The sequence below is a fragment of the Berghia stephanieae genome, chromosome 2 (assembly GCF_034508935.2).
Source record: "Berghia stephanieae isolate SIO BIC M18660-M18661 chromosome 2, UCSD_Bste_1.3, whole genome shotgun sequence".
Lineage (NCBI taxonomy): Eukaryota > Metazoa > Mollusca > Gastropoda > Nudibranchia > Aeolidiidae > Berghia > Berghia stephanieae.
Window position 1 is genome coordinate 116,755,237 of NC_088361.1, and position 25,512 is coordinate 116,780,748.

A 25,512-nucleotide genomic window follows, 5' to 3' on the forward strand; every position below is an offset into this window, starting at 1 on the left:
ACTCGTATATATATTATAGATTATAGATATATAATAATAATAATATAATAATAATAATAATAATAATAATAATAATAATAATAATAATAATAATAATAATAATAATAATAATAATAATAATAATAATAATAATAATAAACCGCGACTGATAGATGGCTTTGTGGTTAGCTTTTGGACTGCTGTCTTTTGGTTACGCCATGACTGATGTCATGAACTTGAAAGGTAGACTAGTATATTATAATTGTTGACATTGTGCATTACTGAAGTCTTTGTAACACCCGCTGTGGACTACCACTCTTGAAATTCAGCAGCAACTGTGATAAAAAAAATTACGAGATTTGAATAACTGGTATATCTGTCTCTGATAACAACCCAACCAGCTATTTAAAAGATGCATTGAATTGAATTTATGCTATCCATTTAAGTTAAAAATATCTCAACATCTGCCCCTCCAGACAAAACGCATCACCACACAAAACTATGCATAACCCGGGACTAAAATGAAAAAATCGAGATATGATATTAAAGGACTACTTTTGTATGTGAGTTTTCAACGTCAAATCGGTAAACATAGCAGTTGAGTATTGATGGTAAGTGTTTAAATAAAATACACACCATTTCCACCCGTCATATCAATCGTACAAATACACAAATTAAGTGTCAACGGCTATGTGGTCTTGTGGTATGACACTCGCTTTCGGATCGGAAGATCTTGGGTTCAAGCCTCGCTTGGCGCATAGTTGGGTCCTTGGAAAAGGCTCTGTACTCACATTCTGTCACCGTATTCAGGTGTAGAATGATACCTGGCCGTTAACAGCGTTGTCTCTGTAGAATACCGTTTTGAGACGATTGGACACCTTTATACTTTTGATATATGTGGGAGCACATTGAGTGGCGTCGGTTACTCAGCAATCGAATCAAGCGATATCGAGCGTGGTCAGTGAACGAATGAGTAACAATGATCGCAAAACCAGGGTGTCCTTGGGTAAGCTACTTGTCACACACAGTGAGTGCTCTGTTAGACAATGGTCCCCATAGCTCAGTTAGTTAGTAGAGTACTCGCCTAACATTCAAAGGGACCAAGATCACTCTCGGGTGCAGTCGAGGGTTTTTTTCTCACCTCCCCCCCCCCCCCCCCCCGCCCCCTGCCCACCCAGCAGTGATTGGGTAGTTGGGTCTGTTTGATCTGGCGTAAAGTACTTTTGCGATAGACTAACGTCCTAACCTATGGGTATCAAGCATTTACTATTGTCCGTTTCGCTCTATAGAAACCGGGATAAACGTCGGCTCTATGGGCCTAATAGTTCTGAAGGACCCTACAAGACTCATGTGGGATAGATAGCCTTGCTATATAAGCACTGACGAATATTGTAAACTGGGCTAGTACAAGCTCCTTAGAAATTACTAGTAATATATGGAATAGATTTTCATTCCATGTACCAGCTGGGGGAATGAATGAAGCATTTTGAAGAGCAGTGAACATGGTGCATCCACGAATACGTGATTATAATATTCATTTTAAATTATATTTTTAAAAAGTCAAATGCAATGAGATAGAAAAATATCTTATTTTTTATTTTAAAACTTTGAGTGCACACAGCCATATGTGATGTTTAAAATTCAAAAGCCCGAAAAATACAGTAAATTTGTTTGTTCGTTTAGTATCATTTGGATTAGAACACATAAATATTAAAGATTACTTATTCAAATAAAGTTACGAAAAGCGCCATCTCATTATCGGGTGTATTAATAAATAATTCCATCAAATAAATAATCGAATATATATTTATATATATATATATTTATGAGTGTTGGTGGGTACTTGTAGGTACGAAAGTGCTCGATAATGGTGGTTAGAGCTAATGTATAATTTATATAATTATAAGCAAATGGATTATGTTGAGGAAGTGTAAGGAACACAGAAACGAGTCGTCTCGGCAAAATAATGTGAGTGAAAATTTAAATTATAAATTATATATATATATATATATATATATATATATATATATATATATATATATATATATATATATCCACGTAATGATATATACAGATAAATAAGACAAATATGGCAAGAAGTGCTTAATTTTTATAAAAACTACTTATTGATTAAAATCCAAACATTTCAAACATATTTTCCATCATGTTCATCATCATCATTGGCCTCATCATACCAAATGGACTTCCGCTTCCACCAGAAAACAAACTCATTGGATTGATCATACTCATCATGCTATTCATATTATTATTCATTGGAAGCCTGGGGATAGCTGGAATTCTAGGAAGGTTTCGGCCAGCTCCTGTGTTCATGCCACCCAAAAGATTGTTCAGGGGAAGACCGCCTTGTCCCATTGTATTTTTCATGGCATCAGCAATGATTTCGTCGATACCGCCACCCATCATGTTTAATTGAGCTGGGCGGGGGTGCGATCCTGTCACTGACGATTCTGGTGAAGCCATAGAAATTGGATTGGGGGCGGCTTGACTAGTCTGGGTGGCATCTGTTGCAGAGTCCAAAAAAAAAACAATTTTAAAAATATTGATTTTGGAGAACTTTTGATTTTACTTTAAGATTATCATCATTTTGATATTAGTGCGACTATGTGGTCTTGTGGTATAACACTCGCATTTGGATCGGAAGGTCCTGGGTTCGAGCCTCGCTCAGCGCATAGTTGAGTCCCTGTAAAAAAGGCTCTTTACTCACGTTCTCTCAACGTACTCAGGTGTAAATTGAGTACCTAGCCGTTAGCAGCGTTGCCTCTGTCCGAAAAAATGGTAATATCGCCTAACAGGCGTCATGTCTTGTCCTACATGCTTTGTGTTTCTGTTGGCCAGGGACCCCTTGTGAAGGGCTTTGAGCACGTTTAGTGGATATTGCTCGATATAAAAGCTCATTTGTTTTAAAAGCTCAATCGCCATCATCATCATCATCATCATCATCATCATCATCATCATCATCATCATCATCATCATCATCATCATCACCATCCTCATCATCATTCATCATTATCAACAATCATCAACGTCATCATCATTGTTATTATGCATTATTATCTCACCTTGGTTACCACCTGTTGAGTTGGCCCCACACAATGTCATGAGGAAGGCAAGGGCGAAAAGTTGAACTGTCTGGACGGCCATCTTAGTCTTCTAGTTTGTTCTGGTCTTTGTTCACAGATCAGGGGCTGCAAAATACATATAGATAGATATGTGAATACATTTTTTTAAACTGAGGTCTTTAACCAGTTAACTGCAGACAGTACTCTGGAAAGGCACGTATTTAAACATTGGGCCAGAAAACTCGTCCTTCAAACATCGGTCGATTTAAATGACACTCATCTAGGCAAAAACCCTCAAATCTGGCGCCGCGCGAGGTGTCTTTCCAGAGAAGTGCGGCTATGTGGTCTAGTGGTATGACACTCGCTTTCGGGTCGGAAAGTCCTGGGTTCGAGCCTCGCGCTCGGCGCATAGTTGAGTCCTTGGAAAGAGCTCTTTACTCACATTCTCTCACCGTACTCAGGTGTAAAATGAGTATCTGGCCGTTAACAGCGTTGTCTTTGTCCGAAAAATTATATTATATCGCCTAACAGACGTCATGTCCCGTCCTATATGTTAAATATTGCTGTTGGTCAGGGCCCCCTTGTAATGCGCTTTGAGCACATATAGTGGATATTACTCGCATTCTGTCACCGTACACGGGTTTTAAAATAAGTAGCGATAACAGCAATGCGTCCGTGTCGATATATAAATATAATAACGCCTCACAGGCGTCATGCCGCCTCCTTTATTTTAAGTGCTGTTGCTGGCTTGGAACTCCTTGTAAAGCTCTTTGAGTACATTCTAGTGGATATTCCGCTATATAAAAGCCCAAGCTCGAGACTTATTTATTCACTTTAGGCCACTGCGTAATGGCTGACGCGATGGACATGAAAGACATAATATTATAGTTCTCACTCGGATTAACAAAAGGAATTTCTGTTTCTTTTATCTATCATTATTATTTCGCATGCAACACCCTTATTCTCCTTTTCCCTCTCCATAACGCTTCTTACCAACCTTTTCTAACCCCTACTTTGTTGATGTGGAATTTCTGTCACTAACCGTCCATTTAGGGACCAACGCTGATTATCTCAGTACTAAATCACAAGAATACAATTCCACATGGCGGATTCTTAACTAGCTAATCCTCGTGAATTTGGTCATTTCCCACTGCTTGATTAGATTAAATCTCGTTACTCCTTTTACCATCTTCACTTACGACAGTAATCCTGGTTGGTCCCTATATGATGCTTATTTATTTCCCAACACGTTTTTTTTGTTTACGATTCATGAGTCAACCTGTCTAGGGGTGTTTGATCGCGTATGCTTTGGCGTCACTTTTTTGGTGAAAATGATGGACCAGGTGAAAGTTGAAGCGTGTTAATGGTGCTGGTTGCGATACCTTTACCTGTAACATTTACCTTCATAGGTAAATGAATATACGTTAAAATAAATACATACATACATAGCACAAAACATTAGGAGGTTTCAAAGAATATGTCACCATGGTTAGATTACTTCATCATCCTCGTTTCTCTTCCTTGTCGTTGGTTAGAATAATATTCGTTGTCGGGCATACAATTTAGCGCTCCAAGAACGACTATTTAGCGCTCCTAGGCATACAATTTAGCGCTCCAAGCACGACTATTTAGCGCTTCTAAGTATACAATTTTGCGCTCCAAGCACGACTATTTAATTTAGCTCTCCTTAGACGACAGCTAGTGAGAATGAGAGGGTCGTATATCTATACGATGACATGAATATTAACAAGTTGAGAATCAGACACTTGACAAATGTACCTATTTAAATTTGTTTTTATGAATAATGACGGGAATAAGTAAAATCGACTGCTCTTCAAAACAAGCATCTCTTTTTAATTGTATCATTATTTATTTGTAGCTGTGTTTCTTTCGGGTTCTTTTTTTCTTCTTTTCTTTAAAAAGAATCTCAGGTTTGAGATTTCTCAACAAAAAATGGTGCCATCTTATCAGTCGATCATTATTTGAATTCCGAAAAAGAGTTATCAATCGCAATTTGTAATAGTCAACATAACAACTGTTGTACTGCGAGCTCAACAGAGAGAGAGAGAGAGAGAGAGAGAGAGAGAGAGAGAGAGAGAGAGAGAGAGAGAGAGAGAGAGAGAGGGAGAGTGAGTCAAGACATGAACGGAATTGTTAATCTTTGTAAGTTCTATGTTAGCTTAGAGCAGTATATTCACGGGAAATAAGCACTTTATAAATGATTAACTATTATTATTATTATTATTATTATTATTATTATTATTATTATTATTATTATTATTATTATAGTAATATTAATAATTATTAGTATTATTATAGTAATATTAATAATAATAATAATAATAATAATAATATATAATAATAATAATAATAATAATTAATAATAATAATAATAATAATAATAATAAAAGTGTATATTTTAGAGCGAAAACGTGAAAACGTCATATTCCTGGTCATGTTTAATCTAAAATCGAGGCGGTGGGTCACATTTTTGGATCAACTGAATATCATTGACATTGAACATTTATATTATAATCCCCCTTTTGGTTCGGAGAGAAAAACCCCGGCTTTACTTTTACTTAATAGCAAAAATGTTACGAGGCGTCCCTATTATTATTATTGGTAGAATAATGCAGCAGTACAAAAACATTAGTTCTTCGGCACGCATCAGGTTTTACTAAAAATAGATTTCGACGCGTAATGATATAATATACAGGCTATAATGATAATGAGCAAGTCACCTCGCCCTAGCTCAGTTTGCGGCGCTTCACTGCGGCTGACGCCTGGGTTATTCCAGTCTCTCCTTGAAAAATACCCTAAAGACAAATTTCCCTTATGGGATGAATAAAGGGAATTTATTATTATATTATTATTTACTTTTCTTTGACCAGTTTAGTTTACCTCAACCCGTAAGCGCTCAGATATGTATATTTATTGCACGTCGTGATTTTTATAAAGAATATTTGGGTTTCCACACACGTATGGAGTTACAAAATCATTAGATTGAGACTTTTCAATCAAAACGGTGAGTCTTTTTCTAATCGGTTTATTTTGTAGTTTTCATTTTACATTGCGGTCTTTTAGATTGAATTTACAAAAAATCTCTTTCAAATATGCGTATTTTTATATTTCTTTAAGCAGGTATTTTGCAATATTGTATTGGCGTTTGAAATTGAGCACTTTTTAATTGGAAATTTAAAACCTTCGCGTCTTAATTATATAGATATATATATTATATACATACTTATTTACAGACATTTCACTAGCACACTAACTATGTAACTATGTATTTTAATCAAATACCCAGCCTCTTTGCTGCGCCATGTTAAAGACAACACCCATGAATATAACCACTCCCAATAGAAATATGAGTATCTAATCCAATCTCCATAAAATAATATACCGAATATCGTGTTTAAACGTTATTTACATATTTCAGGCTACGAAAATATTACTGAATTCAGATATACTTTTATATTAGATTTAAGAGAACGTTTTAGGTATAAAATCAACTATACAGTTTCTCAACAAGCTTAGTCAAAATAACTCTCAATTACCAGTTTAATTCAAGACACTTCCGCATGTACACATGTTTTCAATGAAAAGTACGACAAATATTTTAAACATCAAACACTTACCGAGTTACTCAAATATTATAAAGATTTGTGTTCTCGAAAGACAAAACAAAATTGTGATGACAACTTGTGAAATGTTGAGGTTTATATAGCCCGGTACTCAACGTGAAATGGCTTATATTGCCAAACATTAGAATTGAATGAGGAGATGGTTAGTGATGATTAATTACGAATTACATCGAATGGTTTTTCTCCTTGTCCTTTTTGTCTTAATGATCGTTATATCAGATATGCGTGATTACCCACACCTGTCATAAGGGATTACGATTGTAAAACCAGGTAATAATTTGATTATTCTAAACGCATTGTATATCATACACTCAGCACCTGTCTCAGGGTCGTTGATTGATTTTTCTTCTATTTTTTTTTTTTTTTACCTTTGTTTGGTAAACCCAAGAGTCGACGAATGATTGGAGTACATCTAAATATATGGTAATTATTCATACCTGCTTATCGTAACATAACACCTTTCACGCCTTCATTCGTATCTATGTACTTTAACACCGCTTGTTGAATCAATGTTTAAATCGTTCTTTGTTTTGAAGCGCATATTACTCTAGCAGCAACAATTTTAAAGATAATCTACAATTAATAAAGTGGTTCAGTATCGCAATCGCCCAAGAATTGGTTTGAAACCCTAAAAAAACAAGGTCAAACTGATACGTCATCTTTTTATCCATTCCTTCTATCCACACTACAAAAAAAATGAATCAGGGTCCTAAATATATGGTAGCAGACAATAGTCATCTCCAGTTCCATGCTGTTTTACCAGCAAGATTAATTGTAGCTTGCAGCTCTTGAAAAATCCCACTACTACTACTTTTTGGAAGCATTACAAGTAACTGAATATAACTACGTGCATCTATAATATAAGTCGGGGGGCGAAGTGGCCGAGTCGTTGAGGCATTGCATGGGTTCGAGCCCCGCTTCGGCACTTTCGTTTTTTTACCTTGAGCAAGATTATTAACCCCCAATTTGCCCACTTGGACAACATGGGTGATTCCTGTTGACATCAGACATCTTGTTTGATAAATTATCTATATTCCTTCGTGAAATGCCAAGGCGACGATATCTTATGATGTTGTGGCGGAAAGGGCATATCTAAAAAAAATAATATAAGTAACAAAGATGTTTCCAGTCCCAAACCCTCTTTGGCCAATGTTTACGTCACCTTTTATCATGTCTGAACGTTTTGTAAAATGAACCGGTTTAATTATTCACCACAATGCTGATTATTTGTTTTATGAAGTAACAAATTTTTTTGGACCGCATCAAAAATAATTATTGCTGCCGTACTCTGAAAAATCAATGCTCATAAAAATTTGGTCAGAAAACTCATCCTTCAAAAATCGATTGATTAAAATGACCTCCATCTTCGCAAAAACTCTCAAATCTGGATCTTCGGAAAGACGAAGCCGAAGTCCCAGGTTTGATAGTTTTTGCCAAGAGGAAGTCATTTATTATATCGATATTTAAAGGACGACTTTTCCGGCCAAATGTTATAAAAATGTGTTGAATTTTCAAATGATGGCATATTTGTCATTGTATTGTAAGGCATAATATATTTTTAGTGAGGCATGGTAAGCGGACACTTCTTGTTATGAAGTTCGTGTGTTCGTCGACATAAAGAACATGGCGAATGCCGTAACACCCATCAGTCACTAATGAAAGCTGTATTATTACACGATGACAAAGTAACAACTCGTGATGATTATGGGGAAACCGTGAGGCAAAACATTTCGTTCCTCAATAATATAATTTAGCCAGTTAACTGCCATACCCTGGAAACTGGAAAGACTCGTATTTTTAAAAAGAATTGACCAGAAACCTCGTCCTTCAAATATCGATCGATTTAAATGACCATCATCTTGGCAAAATCTCTCAAACCTGGGACTTTCCTTGTCTTATCTACTGCATGACGATGCATCGATTCCACCAGAAGAAATTGGGGAACCGGACGTTGATTTCGTGAAATAAAAGTGTTTCGATTAACCACAATGTTAATTATGGTCAGATTTAGTGATTTCTCTGTCGAATGAAAGCATCAAATATCCCAAAGTACCCACACAAAAATTAATGATCTGACGGCATTGAAAAAATATAAGTTTTTATAAATAAAAATGAGCATTCATTTGCTTTGTTTTGTTTTGTTTGGGGGGGGGGGGCATTTGTTTGTTTTGTTTGTTTAGTTTTTTTTTTTTTTGTATTTGTTTAATTATCTTTTGTTTTTCTTTTTTTATAATTTCCTTTTTTTTTTTTGTTGTTTTCATTCAAAAGGGATTGGGTATTGTGCTTTTAAAAATATCAAAATCAACTTCAAGAAAGAAAAAAAATTAATAAGCGAAAGTTTTAAACCTCCAAATAGACATAGATAATTGTAACTAGCATACACAACTCCTCTCTCCGTTGGTGATGAGAGTCAAATGCACCATTCAAGAACGCATTGCCGTTTTTTGTAATCTTTTCAGTCACTGACCTCACTCACTACTGCTTGACTGGAATTGAGAGTGTGTTAACCACCTTGACATCAAGATCACCAAAAATTGCTTACTTTACCTATTGCATGCACAGAAGCTGATTCTTTCCCTGTTTCTTTCCCATTTCTTTTATTGTTAATAATTTTTTAAAATCAGACTTGCATACATACGTTTTCCAACTTGTAGAACGTGACAATATAAAATGTGACCCATGTCTCAAAACGACCCATGTCATAAACAGGCACGTTACGTGTCGGAGTAAATATGATGCTTTAAATTAATATAAAAAGCTTAATGTATAAAACTTTAATTAAGGTTATTATCCTCTTTGAAAAAGACAACTTTTGTTTCCTCAACTTCAAAAAGAATACATTTTTTCATTCCGATCTTTTTGACTCTCTAGCTAATTTTCTTCATGTCGATCAATCCGACATAAAACTGTTTTGAGGCGATAAGTCACAAATCTACAATTAATCATATAAATACTAAATTAGTCGGATACTATCTTTTTTCATTTTCAGAGCTATATAATTTATGTAACCGTGATTTATACCGAGTTTTGTTATGTGAAGATGATACTGATAATTGATTAATACCCTGCTTAGGTCACTAGTTTTATCACTGTCCTCCATATCAAATAAATATTAAGCCCAGCTATGCCAACACTGATGGGGTTGGAAGGGACGTGGAGACATTTTCGTCGTATCTTGGGATCGAACTGAGTAGGTTTCCGTTTGGCCGGATGCGCTATAAACCATGCTAGCGTGATGGATAGGCTTGATGGCGAAAAAGGCCGAAACGTCGTTTGTTTTGTGTTGTTCATTCATGAGTCGGATTTACTCCCTTTATCTTTATCTCTATTTTATTGACTCATTTAGGCACCTCTATTTATTTGATGGTGAAGACGGCGTTTAGAAATATTTCATGGACCATTCAAAAACAACGAACATTATTTGATATGGTACTGCAGACCAACTAGCTCAGGATGAAGAGATTGCTTTCAAAATACATGAAAAATAAGAACCATGGCTTATCAGATAATTACAACAAAGAGAGAAGAATTCGAGGTAGGCGGTATGTAAATGACATACCAGTTTCCAAAGCAAACAAATAACTCTCTCCTCTACCCACTAACAACCCAACGCGACACACACACACACACACACACACACACACATATATATATATATATATATATATATACAAACGTACATACATACATACACGCACAAACACAACCATCTTCTATTAAGTTTATACACATACATATACGAGTACACAGATAAGAAAACACACATAATTATATTATGATAAACACGCACCTATCATCAAACATATACATATAATATACATAATTGTTACAAACAAATTATGACAAGATGTATGCATAGTATCATAGCTAGTTCGAGACAGTTTATGCCATGTCAAGTGTGAAATTTCACTCAATTGTCACTTGAAAACAAAGTGACACCTCGTTTGTAATCTCCTAGTCATTGACTCGTGTCGTCCATTAATCTTTCATTATTACCTGCATTCCGTTTCACTTGCATACATGATCATCAGTTTTATTCGTTTTCAATTTGCTTTATTTACAAATTTATAAAATCATATATAAAGGGTGCCTTACAACACTGTAGTCATAACTCCAGTTTTGTTTCGTGCGGATCATATTGATCACAGTACCTAAAATCACGGCTTTTAAATTTATTGAGGTGTTTTGGATGTCTTACTACTGGGGGGTTACATAAAATTTTATTTTTTCTTAATTTACTTGGATAACAAATTGGAAAACTGTTGCGTATTTTCCTTGGGGTGGGGGGGGGGGTTTATAATTTTTAATGCATTTTACGATTTTTCATTTTTTCCTCATAAAGCCATACGATAAGTTAAATTCCATTTCATTCAGTACAAATCACCTTTTTGGCGTTCCCTTTGTACTACACTAACTTTCTTGCTGTATTATAAATTTGTCGCTGCCTATTTATTGTCGGGTAAATATTCTGTCATAAGTTGAGAAAAGTGGTGTGTGTAGTGCTTTGCAAAAAAAATGACACAACAGGCTCAGAGTTTTGCAATCATTGACACTCACCAAAACGATATTTATCACGTGTCATTTCGTAAAATATTGTGCGTATCATGTGTATTTCGTTGGGAATAAGTGAACTGCTATGTGAAGAAAATAGTACGATCATAGTAACATAACAATTATATAGAGCGACCTCAGAAATTTTATTCAAACTTTTTTACAAATTATAGACACAAGACGGTGCATATTTTACAGACCTTCCTGCCATTACAAAAAAAATTTGTGGAATTACGAAATTTTGGCTTTTATTTTAGAAGTTCATAAGTATCTATAAGTCATCAATAAATATTAGTGATAAAAGTTGGTGACAGACTATTTTTTTAGATTTTGAAGTGTTCGTTATTCCTTGTGAGGATACATTTTTTATTGTTTGTCTTTGAAGTTAACTATAGCGACCACAATTTTTATCTGCTAAAAATTACAAACTTTCAAATTTTCAAGTAATCAGTAATCAGGTCTGTAGAAGTGACCGAGAAAGGCAAAATAGTGTAAGATGAAGTCGGGCAATCATACGCATTTAGTAATGCATTTTAATACATTATATAAACATTATTGATGTTATGATAATATGATCTAGGATTAAGTTGGGTTTTTTTATTTTATTTACAATAAAAGCATCAATTCTAAGCATCAAATATTAAAATTTTGTTTACAGATTTCGTCACATCAAGCCCAGTCAACTTTAAGAAATCAAAATGTTTCCAGCTATTGCTTTATTTCTTCCCCTGTCTGTGTGTCTTGCTGCACCCACTGTAACTGAAGGTAGGTAAAATGTGGTTTTTTGGTCTAGTGGAATGACATTCGACTTGAAACCTGTAGGTCGGAACCCACTGCGGGTTGTGTAAAGTTGAGTCTTTGGAGAAAGCATGTTACGGTACTCACATTTTCACACCATAATCGGGTGTAAAACAAATATAGTCGACAACGGCGTTGTCTCCCTCGGAAAGAAATTATAAAAGCGCCATACAAGCGGCACGTATCGTCCTACTTGTTATTGTTACTGTTCGCTTGAGATATATTGGAAATCACTTTGAGCACATTTATTTCGTAAGTCCCAAAGTTGAGAGTTTTTGCCCAGATGAGGGTCGTTTTAACCGATCGATATTTGAAGGACGATTTCTCTGGCCAAAAAATTGTAAATACGAGTGGTCTTTTTCATAGTCTGACAGAAATAATATAACCGTTTGAGTCTAGACGAATACAATGACTGATATGAACATAAGCTTTGATTTAATTAACATGGACATCTCGCTGTACTGTGGCAAAAAGCCTTTTACATTTCTTTGCGGAGTCCCAGGTTGGAGATTTTTTGCCAAGATGAGGGTGATTTAAATCGATCGATATTTGAAGGACGAGTTTTTTGGCCAAATTTCTAAATAAGTGTTTTTCTAGAGTACGGCAGACTTGATGATAGATGAAACGACAGTATCCTTTTTTAAATATAATCTGACACAACTCTATAAAAAAACTTTATTTTACTCTGTAATTAAAAGCTTCATACCCTATTGTTTCGGGGAAATATTTCACATATTATTCTTTACTTATCCCCAACCAGGGGAAAAATCGGTCAAAAATTTATTGCTTGAAGCCCTATTCGGTTATTAAAGGCAGGGGTTGAAAAAATGAACCTTTAAACTTTCCTTAATTGTAACAGAACCCAGACACAGGAGATTGAGTAATACAATAAGATTACTTACGTCAGTAATTTGTTATTCTTCTCTTTCCTATTTTATAAGGTACATGTCTTTTTCCTGTAACGACCAGGACGATCACGATGTAAATCTAATGGCGACGAGCTGTATATTATATCAGAGATAGATTAGTAGACTGTCTCGTTTTAATGACTATCAAAGGCATGCGTTCTAGGAAGACAATACACGTTTTATCCCTCACTGGATATTTAGTATGCTGTTAATCACATCGAGGTTATGACGTACCGTGATGGCGGCCACAAATCAACGATCCAAGGATTGGGTCATCCGAACTGTCATACCTGGAAAATGTCTTTAAAGAACTGTTAAGGAGGAATGTTTCTCTTGTTGTTTTTAACTGTCATTTTCCAACCACTTATGATTCCCAAATTGAAATAGATAGATATTTTGAAATTTGCATTTGAAAAAAAAGATTCGATTGAGAAAATAAAAGTTGAAGATAAAGGAACGTGACCCCACTTATGACGTCATCAATGTCACCGTGTTCTCGTGCTATTTGATTTATTTATAGCGACATGAAATGACCATAATAAACATTTGAACGTAGCATAAATTATCATTATTATTATTATCCACAAATTCTAGCGATAATGCCTATAAACCATGAGCGTTCGTGTGGCGTAATATTCAGAAAATATGCTCTAACTGCTTTTTAAGGAGTTACAAACCAACAGCAACACCAGACAGATCATAGGACGCTATTGCAATTTCTAATCGACAGACACAACACCGATATCTATCGGGTACTTGTTTTACAGATGGTATGGTGAGGAAAGATGAATAACAAAGATTATTTAAAAACACGACGTTACACTGTCCTCATTGATATTCGAGAATTTGACCTATATATTAAGGTGTTGAATGTAACATTAATTATCATTGCAATAAGTTGTGATTGGTGATTATAAATGATTGTATTTATAATTTATACAATATATTTTTTAAAGTATGATATTATGACTTTGAATAAAAATGCTTGTAACAAATAAATGTAACAAAAAAGAACACTTCTTCCCAACGAATTGGTTGTCAAGAAAGTGAATAGTCGATAATTCTGGAAATTAAAACTACTCCGTTTCAATGACAAGTCATATTAGTCCTATGATAATATGGTGGACCTTAAAGTTATTGTTATTTAATCTTTATTAATGTTTATGGTTAAATAAAATTATTTGACTAAGATTGATAAGATTGAAATGGATTAGGCATTGAAAGTGTCAAATTGTAAATTAAATACAACGCCTCTCTCTCTCTCTCTCTCTCTCTCTCTCTCTCTCTCTCTCTCTCTCTCTCTCTCTCTCTCTCTCTGGAAATTTATTTTCTTCAAAAATTGCATAATATAATTATGATATTTCTGTTTATCTGTTTCTGTTTCTTATAAAATATTTTTCCAATTCCAAACCAGACCAACTCCGATCCTTGATCCAACCTCTCCTGGACTCCAGCCAAAGTCTCACAATTCCTGCCAACGCTCCCCCACTGTTCGCGTCTCTAGCCGCTGTGTCTCCCCTCAATAACCTTGAACTCCACGCGCCTCATCAGACTGCCAATGTGAATACAGACCAAGCTAACCATAATATCTCCCCCGCCAACCAACAAATGGCTCAGCTCAATCTTGCAGGAGGCCTTACCAGTTTAATCAAGACAGCTTTGGGATCTCTCAACCCTCCCACATCTGAAACATCCCCATCTGCTTTTAATCCAAACATTGGAAACAATCCTGGAGCTACTGGCGCTTTGTTTCCCAACAATTTCCCCAACACCTTTCCCAATGGCGGCAATGTCCAATCGATGCCAGCTCCTATGCCAGCACTTCCTAACAACAACAACAATAACAACATGTTTAATCCTTTGAGTTTCCTGTTCCCTGGTATGGGGGGTAGTGGTGGAGGTCCCTTCGGCATGTTGATGCCAAGTCTAATGATGAGAATGCTCGAAGGATTAATGGAATTATTTTAAATTGTTGAACCCCTTTTAATTTAATGTTAATTTGCTCAAAACACTTCGATAAAAGTAACTTTTGGTTAACCCAAATATCATACCCATCAATTATTGGCCTGAATGTTGGAAAATTGAGTTCTTTTTTTTCCTATTTTTTTTTCGGAAAAGCTTCATTGGTATGCCTTACAACAACTTTCTATCCGGCTATCATTTGTGATAGAATGTGGGTCGATAGAAAGTAACAGGCCACCATTAAAATCTTTTCAAAACAAAAAATAAGATCCACTCTATTTTTAGCATATTGATGGGCAGAAGAGTGAAGACTAACCAAACATTGCTTTTACCATATTTTCTTATCTTAACTTATTACAAATGTTTTATGTGTTTTTGTCAGAATAAGACTTCATTGTCTTGAATACCTGGTGTTTGAAGAATGCAAAAATTAAAGTTAAAATTTCAGGAAAATGAAATATTGAATTAACTATGTGATTTAAGAATATATATATTGCTGTAGCACAACATAAATTTCAAAGAAACTTTTTGTGCAATGTGATTTTTGCAATAAATGAAAGATTTTATATGCATTTCTTCCATGTTGTTTTTTATTCTTTTATATTTATTTTTTTGCTTCCAATGACGTATTTTGATCTTTCACATCACTCAGTTCTTCTTCTTCTTCTTCTTCTTCTTCTTCTTCTTCTTCTTCTTCTTCTTCTTCTTCTTCTTCTTCTTCTTCTTCTTCTTCTTCTTCTTCTTTTTCTTCTTCTTCTTCTTCTTCTTCTCTCTCTCTCTCTCTCTGTCTCTCTCTCTCTCTCTCTCTATTATATATATATATATATATTATATTATTTTTATTATTATTATTATTATTATTATTATTATTATTATTATTATTATTTATTATTATTATTATCTTTATCGTTGCCTGTATCGGGACTCGAACCTTTGACCTTCCAGTCCAAAGACGAGTGTCATGCCACAAGATCACATACCCACACAAGGACGAGGTGGTAGATTACAATATTTCTTTCTCAATGAGTCATTTCTGCCATATACAACAATGGAACTGACATTTTCAAAATGCAGTCGCTTGAAAAAGAAAGAACTAACTTCAGACCATTATATTTACAGATACAAAACTAGCAAAAGGGGCACTTTTTTTTAATTGACTCTCTCCTTACTGGCCATTTTCTGAGTTTTCCCCAAAACGTCACACCCACCTAACACAAAAATATAATTTTCTTACCGAAACAAGTACATTCTATACATAATATTGTTCAGCAAATTAAGCTGTACAACCAAGTGGCAAGTTTTTATAGCTATAATTTTTTAAATCTTGAAATGATTTGATGTACAAAAGAAACCAGAATGGTAAAATTGTTGGTTGCATCGTAACGAATATGACTATTTTCCGATGGTTGGTAAAGAGAGGGTTAACAAAACTGTAAAACTTTGAAACGAAAAATGCTTCTTCCTAAATACAGATTCAAAATAACTCTTGATAAATAAATAATCAATTCCCGGTTTATTTAAGATTAAATTTAAATAGACAGGGTATTAAAATGTCAGCTGGCCTGAATCACCCTTTGCATGAGATATGATATGATGTGATATGGCACACACACGTTATTAACTCTCTCCTTACCAGCCATTTTCAGGATTTTCCCCAAAACTTCACGCTCAACTAACACAAAAATAGATTTTTTATCACTCAGACGTAATAGAAGTAAGCTCTTGCGATACATAATTTCTGTAGCAAAACATGCTCTACAACACACTGCTCATTTTATTAAAATTTTATGATGTACAAGAGTAATTTGAATAAGAAAAATGTTGGTTGTATCGTAACGAATGTGACTATTTTCCTATGGTTGGTAAGGAGAGGGTTAAAACGTTATTGAGAATATTTATCCACGATTAAAATACACAACTCATCAAATGTCCTTTGTGGACAGCTTTGCTGAACAACGGAGCGCTCTCGGATCGGAAACATTTTAGGATGGCTGTGTTCAACTTTGAAAATTGCCAGCCCTTTTACAGACAGAGAGAAAACTATTGAAACGTTGAAGACGAGAAACGTTGATAATCTGCTTGAGTAAGAAATATAATATAACAATGATCCACAGATCTGCTTATCTCATTGAAAAGGTTAAAATGAGTTGGTGGGAGTTGCGACTACATCTGTAAAAACGCGACTACTGGAAGATTTACAAGAGGGCATCAAATCGGGGTCTTGGGGAAATAGAAAGTAGTCCTACAGAGTCATTAGGCCCGTGGAGCTGGAGTTTGTCCCGGTTTCTATAGCGTGAAACAGACAATAGCAATTGCTTGCTACCCTTTGGATAGAGAGCTAGTCTATCGCAAAGTACTTTTCTCAAGATCTAACAGACCCAGCTACCCAATTATGCTGGGTAGTCGGAGGGGGGGGGGGGTATGAAAAAAATATCGACTGCACTCGGGATCGATCTCGTTCCCTTTGCATGTGAAGCGAGTGCTCTACCAACTAAGCTATCGAGACCCCCGGGAAATACAAATATGGTATCAACTCAACAACGAAGAATATTTCAGGCTCAAACCCTTCTTCATCCAAATAAGTAAATAGACCATTGGCAAATAACTCGTGGAATGTAAGCTATAAAAAGTGAATCATTACAAATCTAATTTGAGGATGCTTATATTATGTAATGTTCCATTTTCGATGTCACCCCACATATTTTCGAGAACCAGGACGAAGCCTTTCTTCAAGTTAGGAAGCGAATGTGTTACCTTAACACACGCTATGCTGACAATTTAAAGCACATTAAATAACCCACTATTGCTTTCCTGGTAGAGACATGAATACCACTGAGTCATAGAATATGCAGTAAAAATCGTCTAATGTACTGATTCTTAATAGGGTTCAACAGTCATGACGTCACTTCCCTCGCATAGTAACTGGTTCTTAACTATCGGAACAATGGCGGACGCCATTTTCTCCACCACTGCCCTTATGAAATACTTCTCCGACGAGCATAAAAGTGTGTCCAGAGGAGAAAAACATTATAAATCTGATGATGTTTTGACTTTAATTCATTCTAATCACATGACATGTGAAAAGGTTCTAGCCAGCAGGAAGAATAATAAGTACCGATTTTCTTTTTTAGAACCAAGCTGCTGGTTGCTGGGAGGACGTGACATCAGACTATTGAATCCTATTGTATAAACAGACTGAATAGATTTTTTAAAAACAGTCTAGAAAGAACAGTTAATAATATCAACCTCTAGTACTTTAAAATCAAAAGGAACTCGAAGCACGAAATTCCCTCTGTTTCTGAAGTGTGATACTGACTTAACCTGTGCGGCTTTATGGTCTTGTGGTATGGCATTCGCCTTGAGATCTGTAGTTCTTTAGTTCGATTCCCTCTGTAAGCGAGTTGAGTCCTTGGCATCGTCCTTTACTCACATTCTCTCATTGATCTCAGGTGTAAATTGAGTAACTGTTCGAAAAATAAACTGTAATAGCGCCTAAAGGCGTCACTTTTCTTCCTGTATGTTAAGTGTTACTTTTGGCTTAGGACCTCTTATAAAGTTTGAGCGCATTGAATGGATAATGCAATGTAAAATAAATGTTTAAAAAAATAATAAAATAAGAATTATTACCCACGCTTTGAAAAGGACGCTGGGTTTTTTTAAAATTAAAAAATTCGTTAGTCTTCTTGTTCTTCTTCTTCTTCTTCTTCTTCTTCTTCTTCTTCTTCTTCTTCTTCTTCTTCTTCTTCTTCTTCATCATCATCATCATCTTCTTCTTCTTCTTTCTTCTTCTTCTTCTTCTTCTTCTTCTTCTTCTTCTTCTTCTTCTTCTTGTTTTCTTCTTCTCTCTTCTTCTTCTTCTTCTATCTTCTTCATCATCTTCTTCTTCTTCTTCTTCTTCTTCTTCTTCTTCTTCTTCTTCTTCTTCTTCTTCTTCTTCTTCTTCTTCTTCTTCTTCTTCACGATGTAGTATACCCCTTTTATGTAGGATCAATCTACATATGACATACACATGAATACAATTTAAAAAATGATAACACGTTCATTTGCTTTTAGGATACTAATCTGACACATCAGATGAAAATAATTTTCTTTAATGTTTCTAGGCACACTGATTCTGCAGCGTCGGGTGCAAGTTGTTCCGGAAAGAATGAATATTTGTGTGATTATGCTCCCGTGGTCTTCTCGGTTGAATTTCGGAGTGACTGCATTTTAATTGGGTATTACTTCTGGTGACTCTCTCTCTCTCTCTCTCTCTCTCTCTCTCTCTCTCTCTCTCTCTCTCTCTCTCTCTCTCTCTCTCTCTCAGGAATGAATCGCTTGTGTTCTTGAGGAGTTAAAAAATGCACGAAGAGGCATAATTTTGAGGTATTTTCATCGAAATTTATTGTCAAAAATAAATATGTTAATCATTCTAATTATTATCAATATTCAATTTTACCAACTGTAACTGATTCGTTGAATTCATATTTCAAAAGTTTTTATCCAAACTACTTTTAGTCTATCCATTTAAATCATCAACATTTCATTTGAAGTCAATTTGTCAGTACGGTAAATAATTATGAGATTGCAAAATAAATAAGGAGACAACAAAAGCAATGATAAAAGTAATCAATATGAAAATAGTTTGATCATCATAAAAATGAAATGCAACGTAAATATGGATTTATCTAAAACAATTCCATCAATCCTTCCAACATCCTCATCATTAGACCTGGCATCAGCATACCAAAAGGACCTCTACTCATACTCCCGATATTGGGGAACAGGAACCTTAATGGATTAAAATTGTTGACAGGACTTGTCGGTGCAGGAGACGGTGTAGGTTGTACATTTCCATTATTGGGGTAGGAATTCGGGAACATTACCCCCGTTCCAGGGGATTGAAATGGTGGGAGATTTCCAGTTGGGTAGGTGTTTGGGAAAGTGTTGGGAAACATACCGCCTGTACCAGGGTAATACATAGGTGGGAAATTACTATTGGGGTAAGTGTTGGGAAAGGTATTGGGAAACATGGCACCAGTTCCGGTATTAATCCCAAATAATGGGTCAACGGGTTGTTGGGGGGTTGCCTTTGAGGGCATTAGAGATCCCAAAGCTGTTTTAGTCAAGCTGTTGAGACCGTCTGCAAGATTAATCTGACCCAATTGTTGGTTGGCGGGGGAGATATGGGTAGCTTGGTCTGGGTTGACGTTGTCAGTCTGAGGTATATGGAGGTCAAGGCTATTCAAAGGAGGCAGGGCAGCTAGGGCTGCGAACAATGGTGGACTGCTAGGGCTCTGACTGAAGTCCAGGAGAGGTTGATCTGGATTTGGATAAGGAAAGTACTTCGTGAAACGTTTCCGATGAATGATGCAATGATCACAGTTTTGTCAATTATTACCCCCACCCCCATCCCCAATATTGGAAAACTCAATCATTTTTTAGTAAAACATAATCGCTGAACAATGTTTTAAACCCGTTAAATAAAAAAATAAAAATTACCCAAAGATTGCAAAATATTTTCATTCATGCTATGAGTTGAAAACGAGGTTATTGGATATCTGAAATAATCTTTTTGTGCACATGCGGGGGGTGGGGCGTCAAATGGCAGTGCAGACGAAGAACTATTATTATTATTATTATTAGTAGTAGTAGTAGTAGTAGTAGTAGTAGTAGTAGTAGTAGTAGTAGTAGTAGTAGTAGTAGTAGTAGTAGTTTAGTAGTAGTAGTTATAGAAGTAGTAGTAGTAGTCGTAGACTAGTAGTAGTACTAGTATTAGTAGTTGTAGTAGTATATTGTTATTGTTATTATTATATTGTTATTATTATTATTCCAACCAACACAGCACTCTACTGTTGTGATTATTAAAATTCGTACACCAGGTAGATATCTAGTCTCGCCTAAGGCATACAACCATGTGTAAACACCAATGAACACACATACTGTAACTTGAATTTTACAAAAGTCGATATACAAAGTTTTACCTATCTTGAAGCCAAATTCATATCCAATCAACCATATAAAATGCTAAAGCCGGTAATAAAAAAACGATACAAAAAAAAAAAGAAATAGGAAGAAACAAGGAAAAGTACATAGCAAGCAAACAAGGTATTGTAACAAAGGAGATTGTCGACTTAGGAGAGTTTTGAATGACTCAAATCAGGTAACTGTATAACTTGACAAATAAAATTTCTGAACAATGTTTAATACAGCACTGTAAAGATTTTTCCCAATGTTAGAATTCGATTTATAGTTCCCTTATATTAAAACTCATCTAAGTAATGTTGAAATTTTCTTTTTGATGCCTAAAAATATCAACTAAGATAGTATTTCAAAAATAAACTTATGAACTATTGACTCTAAACTTTATGATCGTTTCTAGTCGTTTTATAATGTATCTTAAAATATCAAGGATATATTTCAAACTACTTTCAAAACTGTTTCAGACTTTGAAAACATTATTTACGAATTGCCGTGGGTGAATCAGCAAGTTTAGAATAAATTTTACGAAACGGTTTTGTTGGAGATTGAAAAACAAAATTTTAACATTAAAAACAGTCATTTAATGTGCCACGTAGTACTCTTTTACTGGAATGTGTCAGCAGGAACTGAAGCATTGTTTGCTTTTGTACTTTGTTCTGCGGCTATGTGGTCTAGTGGTATGACACTCGCTTTCGGATCGGAAGGTCCTGGGTTCGAGCCTCGCTCGGCGCATAGTTGAGTCCTTGGAGAAGGCTCTTTACTCACATTCTCTCACCGTACTCAGGTGTAAAATGAGTACCTGGCCGTTAACAGCGTTGTCTCTGTCCCAAAAATGTGTAATATCGCCTGACAGGAGTCATGTGTTACATGTAATGTGTTGCTGTTGGCCAGGGACCCCCTGTAAAGCGCTTTGAGCACGTTTAGTGGATATTGCGCTATATAAAAGCTCAAGTTTTTTTGTTGTTGTTTTTTCTGCCGATTGGTTCTGTCCACCACTCCGTTTGAATCAGAAGTTATTATTTGAATACAATCTGTATTGATGTAATCAACAAACTAAATTAGAAAACAGCCATACCTTGAGTAGCAGTTGGTGCCCCAAGACAAGCGGAGATGGAAATGAACAGAATGATGACCGACAACATCTTGATTGGTTGTCTTCACTACGCTGAGAGTGACGAAATCTGTAGACAAAGTTCATGCGAAATTACGCCAAAGCTTATATAATGCTATGTGTTATAAATTGAATCTAAGGGGTAGCTAAATCAAAAAGTAACTAATTCTTTATCGAAAAGGTATAAGGACATAAACAACATATCATTATTAATTATCTGAAGGCAGGTCATATCCATTGGGAGAAGTAGAGAGCGGTGGGGTCTGTCTGAACCCTGGGATTAACATATCCATCATAATAATCACAGTTATGCTATTTTTTTTTCCTCTGCAATTAATTTAATCACAGCTGAATAAAGTGTGCTGTTAATATATTTGCAGGTTGCTCACCATGTCATGTTTTAATGAAAAACGTAACAAAACCATCCTGGAATACATGAGTGAGAGAACAAAAATCTAGAAAAAATGGTTTAATACACAAAGGGAAAAAAAATAAGAAGTAACCGGAATGATAAAAGAAATCATAAAATTGAAGGCTTTGCAAGGACGAACAAAGAACAAAAATAAACAACAACAAAATAAACAAAACAAACACAACTAAGAAAATCAGAAAAATAAATCATCAAAAAGGAAGAAAAACATTGAATCAAAACAAAACAAAGCAAGACAAACAATCGTATCTGAAATAAAAAGGAAAAAGAAAATATATAACAGAGAAAGTAAAGTAAAACAGATTCAACACTTACATTATACGAAATAGATACAAAAGCTTTACTTTTCTCAGATATCATTTATGTGATGAGGACAGATTTCTAAATGCCCGTTTTATAGTAGAATGTTGGGGGTGTAATCAGGTTAATTGAAAATTAATAAGACGGTGATTAAGTTTGCAGATGAAAAGGAATGCAGATGATAATTAAAGGCAGTACATAGTAATAAACCATGGATGAGTTGGTAATAAAGATGATAATGCTAATACACGGATGCGTGACACGAGCCAATGATTCAGAGAATTACAAAGTCAGTGTCACATCATTTCAACTGTCGACTGATTCAAATTTCACATCTGACTTGATCTCCTTTAAATTACTGGGATCAGTGCGCGCTACTTGTAATAAATGTCTTACATGTAATTTCATGGTGTTGAAGATATTGTAATTAGGAACATATTATGGTATCGTTTGTGGTATAGTGGTAACGTCTGTGTTGTATAGTGGTAATGCACCTAGCTTGTTTGTTTTGTGGATGTTAGGGTTTGGGGATTCTTTTTTTTTTTTTTGTTTGTTTGCTTGTTGGTTTGTCCTTGTTTTGTTTGTTTGTTTGTTGTTTTTGTTTTTGTTTTGTTTTTGCTTGTTTTGTTTTTTGTTTTTTGGGGGTTTTTTTGTTTTTGTTTTTTGTGTTTTTTTTTGTTTGTTTGTTTTTTGTTAAGACTAGCGTCTTAGCTTTAAACCCGTGTAGATAAGCTTAATGGATACCTTTATGCCTTTTTAATCATTTCCTGTGTCAGATACACCACACACAAAAACACGCACACATACACATAAACACACACAGAAAGAGCTCTCTGATAGAATAAACAAGGAGATAAGCGAAATATGAATGCGATATTCTAAATAATAATCTTTCAACAAAGTTGTTAAGGGAAATAACAGGTTATCTATCAAGTATGCCTTCGTCACACTATGAAGACAGGGATACTCATCTGTTTTTTAAAGAGGAAACATTCGAGGTTCTGAAAGTAAATAAAATAATCAAAATAAAGATATGATCAAGTGTGTATGAAAGGTGCCAGACAACGCAAGAAAGAAAAATACAAGAAAAAAAAACATCCTAAAAACTCAGTCTACCTCGACTTGGGATCGAACCTCAGACCTTCTGATTACCGGTCAGACGTGCTACAATTCACATTTGTTCATATCTTTATCTTACAACGATGCCTGCTCCTTAATTTCTCAATTTGATATTTTCAAAATATAAAATAATCAGCTCTTGGAGAAGGCCAACAGTAGAGAAGAATGTCGGAAAGTGGTGAGACCTGCGTCCCATGTATCTCCTTGACGATCCGATCATCAGATCCTGGGATGAATGAATGAATGAATGAATCAGCTTTAACATTTCCTTGAAATCAACCATGAATAAAGGCGCTTGACAATCAAAATGATGCAGTCTAAGCCAATTTCAAAGATAACTGTTTACGAACAATGCATCAACCATATGATGGGATGGATGTCTGCAAATAGATTAAAATTAAAATGGCGACAAGACTGAAGCCTTATTCATTGCTAGTTCCAATAATAAGACAGATCCATTTACACTGGCATTGGCAATCAACGATAATGACAAAATACAACTCACAACATCAGCAAAAAATCTCGGCATCACCTTCGAGAGTGATCTGTCTATGAACAAATATATTAACAATGTGAGAACAAGTGCTATCTGCATTCTAAGAAATATCAGAACAATCAGACCATTTATTAATAGGGAAACTTGCAACAAATTGGTAACATCTTTGATATTCCCGAAAATGGACTACTGCAATGCACTGTTTGTTGGTCTCACGAAGGACAAAATAAACAAACTCCAGAAAATACAGAACATGGCAGCCCGCGTTGTACTGCAGAAAGACAGGAAAACTGCAGCTCACTAATTACTACAACAGCTGCATTGGCTGCCAGTGGACCAGCGGATTAAATATAAATCTTCAACTATCGTTTTCAAATGCCTGGAGGGCTCTTCACCAGCATATCTCTCAAACCTCTTTGAACGGTATAACCCACAGCGATCGCTTCGATCAACGAACGACCTCAAATTGAAAACACCCCTCTGTCGAGTGAAGGCTGGTGAACGCGCCTTTCAGCATTCTGGTCCAAGGTTGTGGAATTGACTACCACTAGAGATACGTTCTTCGTCTTCACTAGAGGAATTCAAGCGTCGATTGAAGACATTCTTATTCCGACAGGCTTTCTTTTGATTATGTGTGTAATTAGCGTTGTTCGTGTACTGTGCTAGGGCTTAATGATTAAGTTAATCTATGTTATGCGCCGGGAGCCCTCCTCAAAGCGTCGGATCCGCATGCCAATGAGCATACTTTAATTCTGGTTTAAATCAAGTGTTATCATTTGGATCTCAGTTGAAACTAGATATATTGTATAAGATAGTGGGAGCTTGGGACAAACAATGGTTAGTGCAATTTAGTGTAACAAAATATCATATGATGTCCATAACCAACAAAAGAAAGCCAATAACCTTTAGCTATAATCCCCTTCAATGGACGAATGGTAGCAGAAAAATATATTCGAGTGGAATTATCTCACAATTTGAAAAGGAGCAACATTATAACACATATTTAATCCAGACTTGCCTAGATAAAAAAATGAAATTTCGTAACTTTTAGGAAATAATAGTCGCTTTGGTTAACTTTGAAACTAAACAGTTTACACTTATAAAGATTACTTACTTACTTATCCGAACCAGCGACCACCTGAGCTCTAGCCCTTCGGTCTCGTGCCATGACGT

At 35.4% G+C, this 25,512-nt stretch overlaps 3 protein-coding genes across 5 annotated transcripts; 1 reads left to right on the forward strand and 2 right to left on the reverse strand.

Moving 5' to 3' along the window:
* Positions 1–2,040: 2,040 nt before the first annotated feature.
* Positions 2,041–6,787, reverse strand: LOC144963839 (uncharacterized). Of its 2 annotated transcripts, none has more exons than XM_078897783.1 (3): positions 6,698–6,787; positions 3,060–3,185; positions 2,041–2,501 (listed from the first exon to the last, which is right to left on the reverse strand). In XM_078897783.1, the coding sequence occupies exons 2-3, from the start codon at positions 3,139–3,141 to the stop codon at positions 2,110–2,112; spliced, it is 474 nt and encodes a 157-aa protein (XP_078753909.1). In that variant the 5' UTR covers positions 3,142–3,185; positions 6,698–6,787; the 3' UTR covers positions 2,041–2,109. The 2 variants fall into 2 exon arrangements, with proteins under 2 accessions (XP_078753909.1, XP_078753910.1); XM_078897784.1 differs by lacking the exon at positions 6,698–6,787 and adding an exon at positions 4,057–4,233.
* A 4,008-nt stretch (positions 6,788–10,795) lies between these two features.
* On the forward strand, positions 10,796–15,477 carry LOC144963841 (uncharacterized). Of its 2 annotated transcripts, none has more exons than XM_078897785.1 (3): positions 10,796–10,883; positions 11,913–12,019; positions 14,375–15,477. In XM_078897785.1, the coding sequence occupies exons 2-3, from the start codon at positions 11,953–11,955 to the stop codon at positions 14,926–14,928; spliced, it is 621 nt and encodes a 206-aa protein (XP_078753911.1). In that variant the 5' UTR covers positions 10,796–10,883; positions 11,913–11,952; the 3' UTR covers positions 14,929–15,477. The 2 variants fall into 2 exon arrangements, with proteins under 2 accessions (XP_078753911.1, XP_078753912.1); XM_078897786.1 differs by lacking the exon at positions 10,796–10,883 and adding an exon at positions 11,238–11,353.
* A 3,803-nt stretch (positions 15,478–19,280) lies between these two features.
* On the reverse strand, positions 19,281–22,805 carry LOC144963842 (uncharacterized). The gene is made up of 3 exons (XM_078897787.1): positions 22,740–22,805; positions 21,959–22,064; positions 19,281–20,224 (listed from the first exon to the last, which is right to left on the reverse strand). The coding sequence occupies exons 2-3, from the start codon at positions 22,023–22,025 to the stop codon at positions 19,590–19,592; spliced, it is 702 nt and encodes a 233-aa protein (XP_078753913.1). The 5' UTR covers positions 22,026–22,064; positions 22,740–22,805; the 3' UTR covers positions 19,281–19,589.
* Between the last annotated feature and the right edge of the window lie 2,707 nt (positions 22,806–25,512).

Coding starts and splice junctions, on each gene's coding strand:
- LOC144963839 (XM_078897783.1), bottom strand. CDS start 3,141: ATGGCCGTCCAGACAGTTCAACTTTTCGCCCTTGCCTTCCTCATGACA. Junction 2,502..3,059: donor CTCAACAGGTGGTAACCAAG/GTGAGATAATAA, acceptor ACTCTGCAACAG/ATGCCACCCAGACTAGTCAA.
- LOC144963841 (XM_078897785.1), top strand. CDS start 11,953: ATGTTTCCAGCTATTGCTTTATTTCTTCCCCTGTCTGTGTGTCTTGCT. Junction 12,020..14,374: donor TGCACCCACTGTAACTGAAG/GTAGGTAAAATG, acceptor ATTCCAAACCAG/ACCAACTCCGATCCTTGATC.
- LOC144963842 (XM_078897787.1), bottom strand. CDS start 22,025: ATGTTGTCGGTCATCATTCTGTTCATTTCCATCTCCGCTTGTCTTGGG. Junction 20,225..21,958: donor GGCACCAACTGCTACTCAAG/GTATGGCTGTTT, acceptor ATCCAAATCCAG/ATCAACCTCTCCTGGACTTC.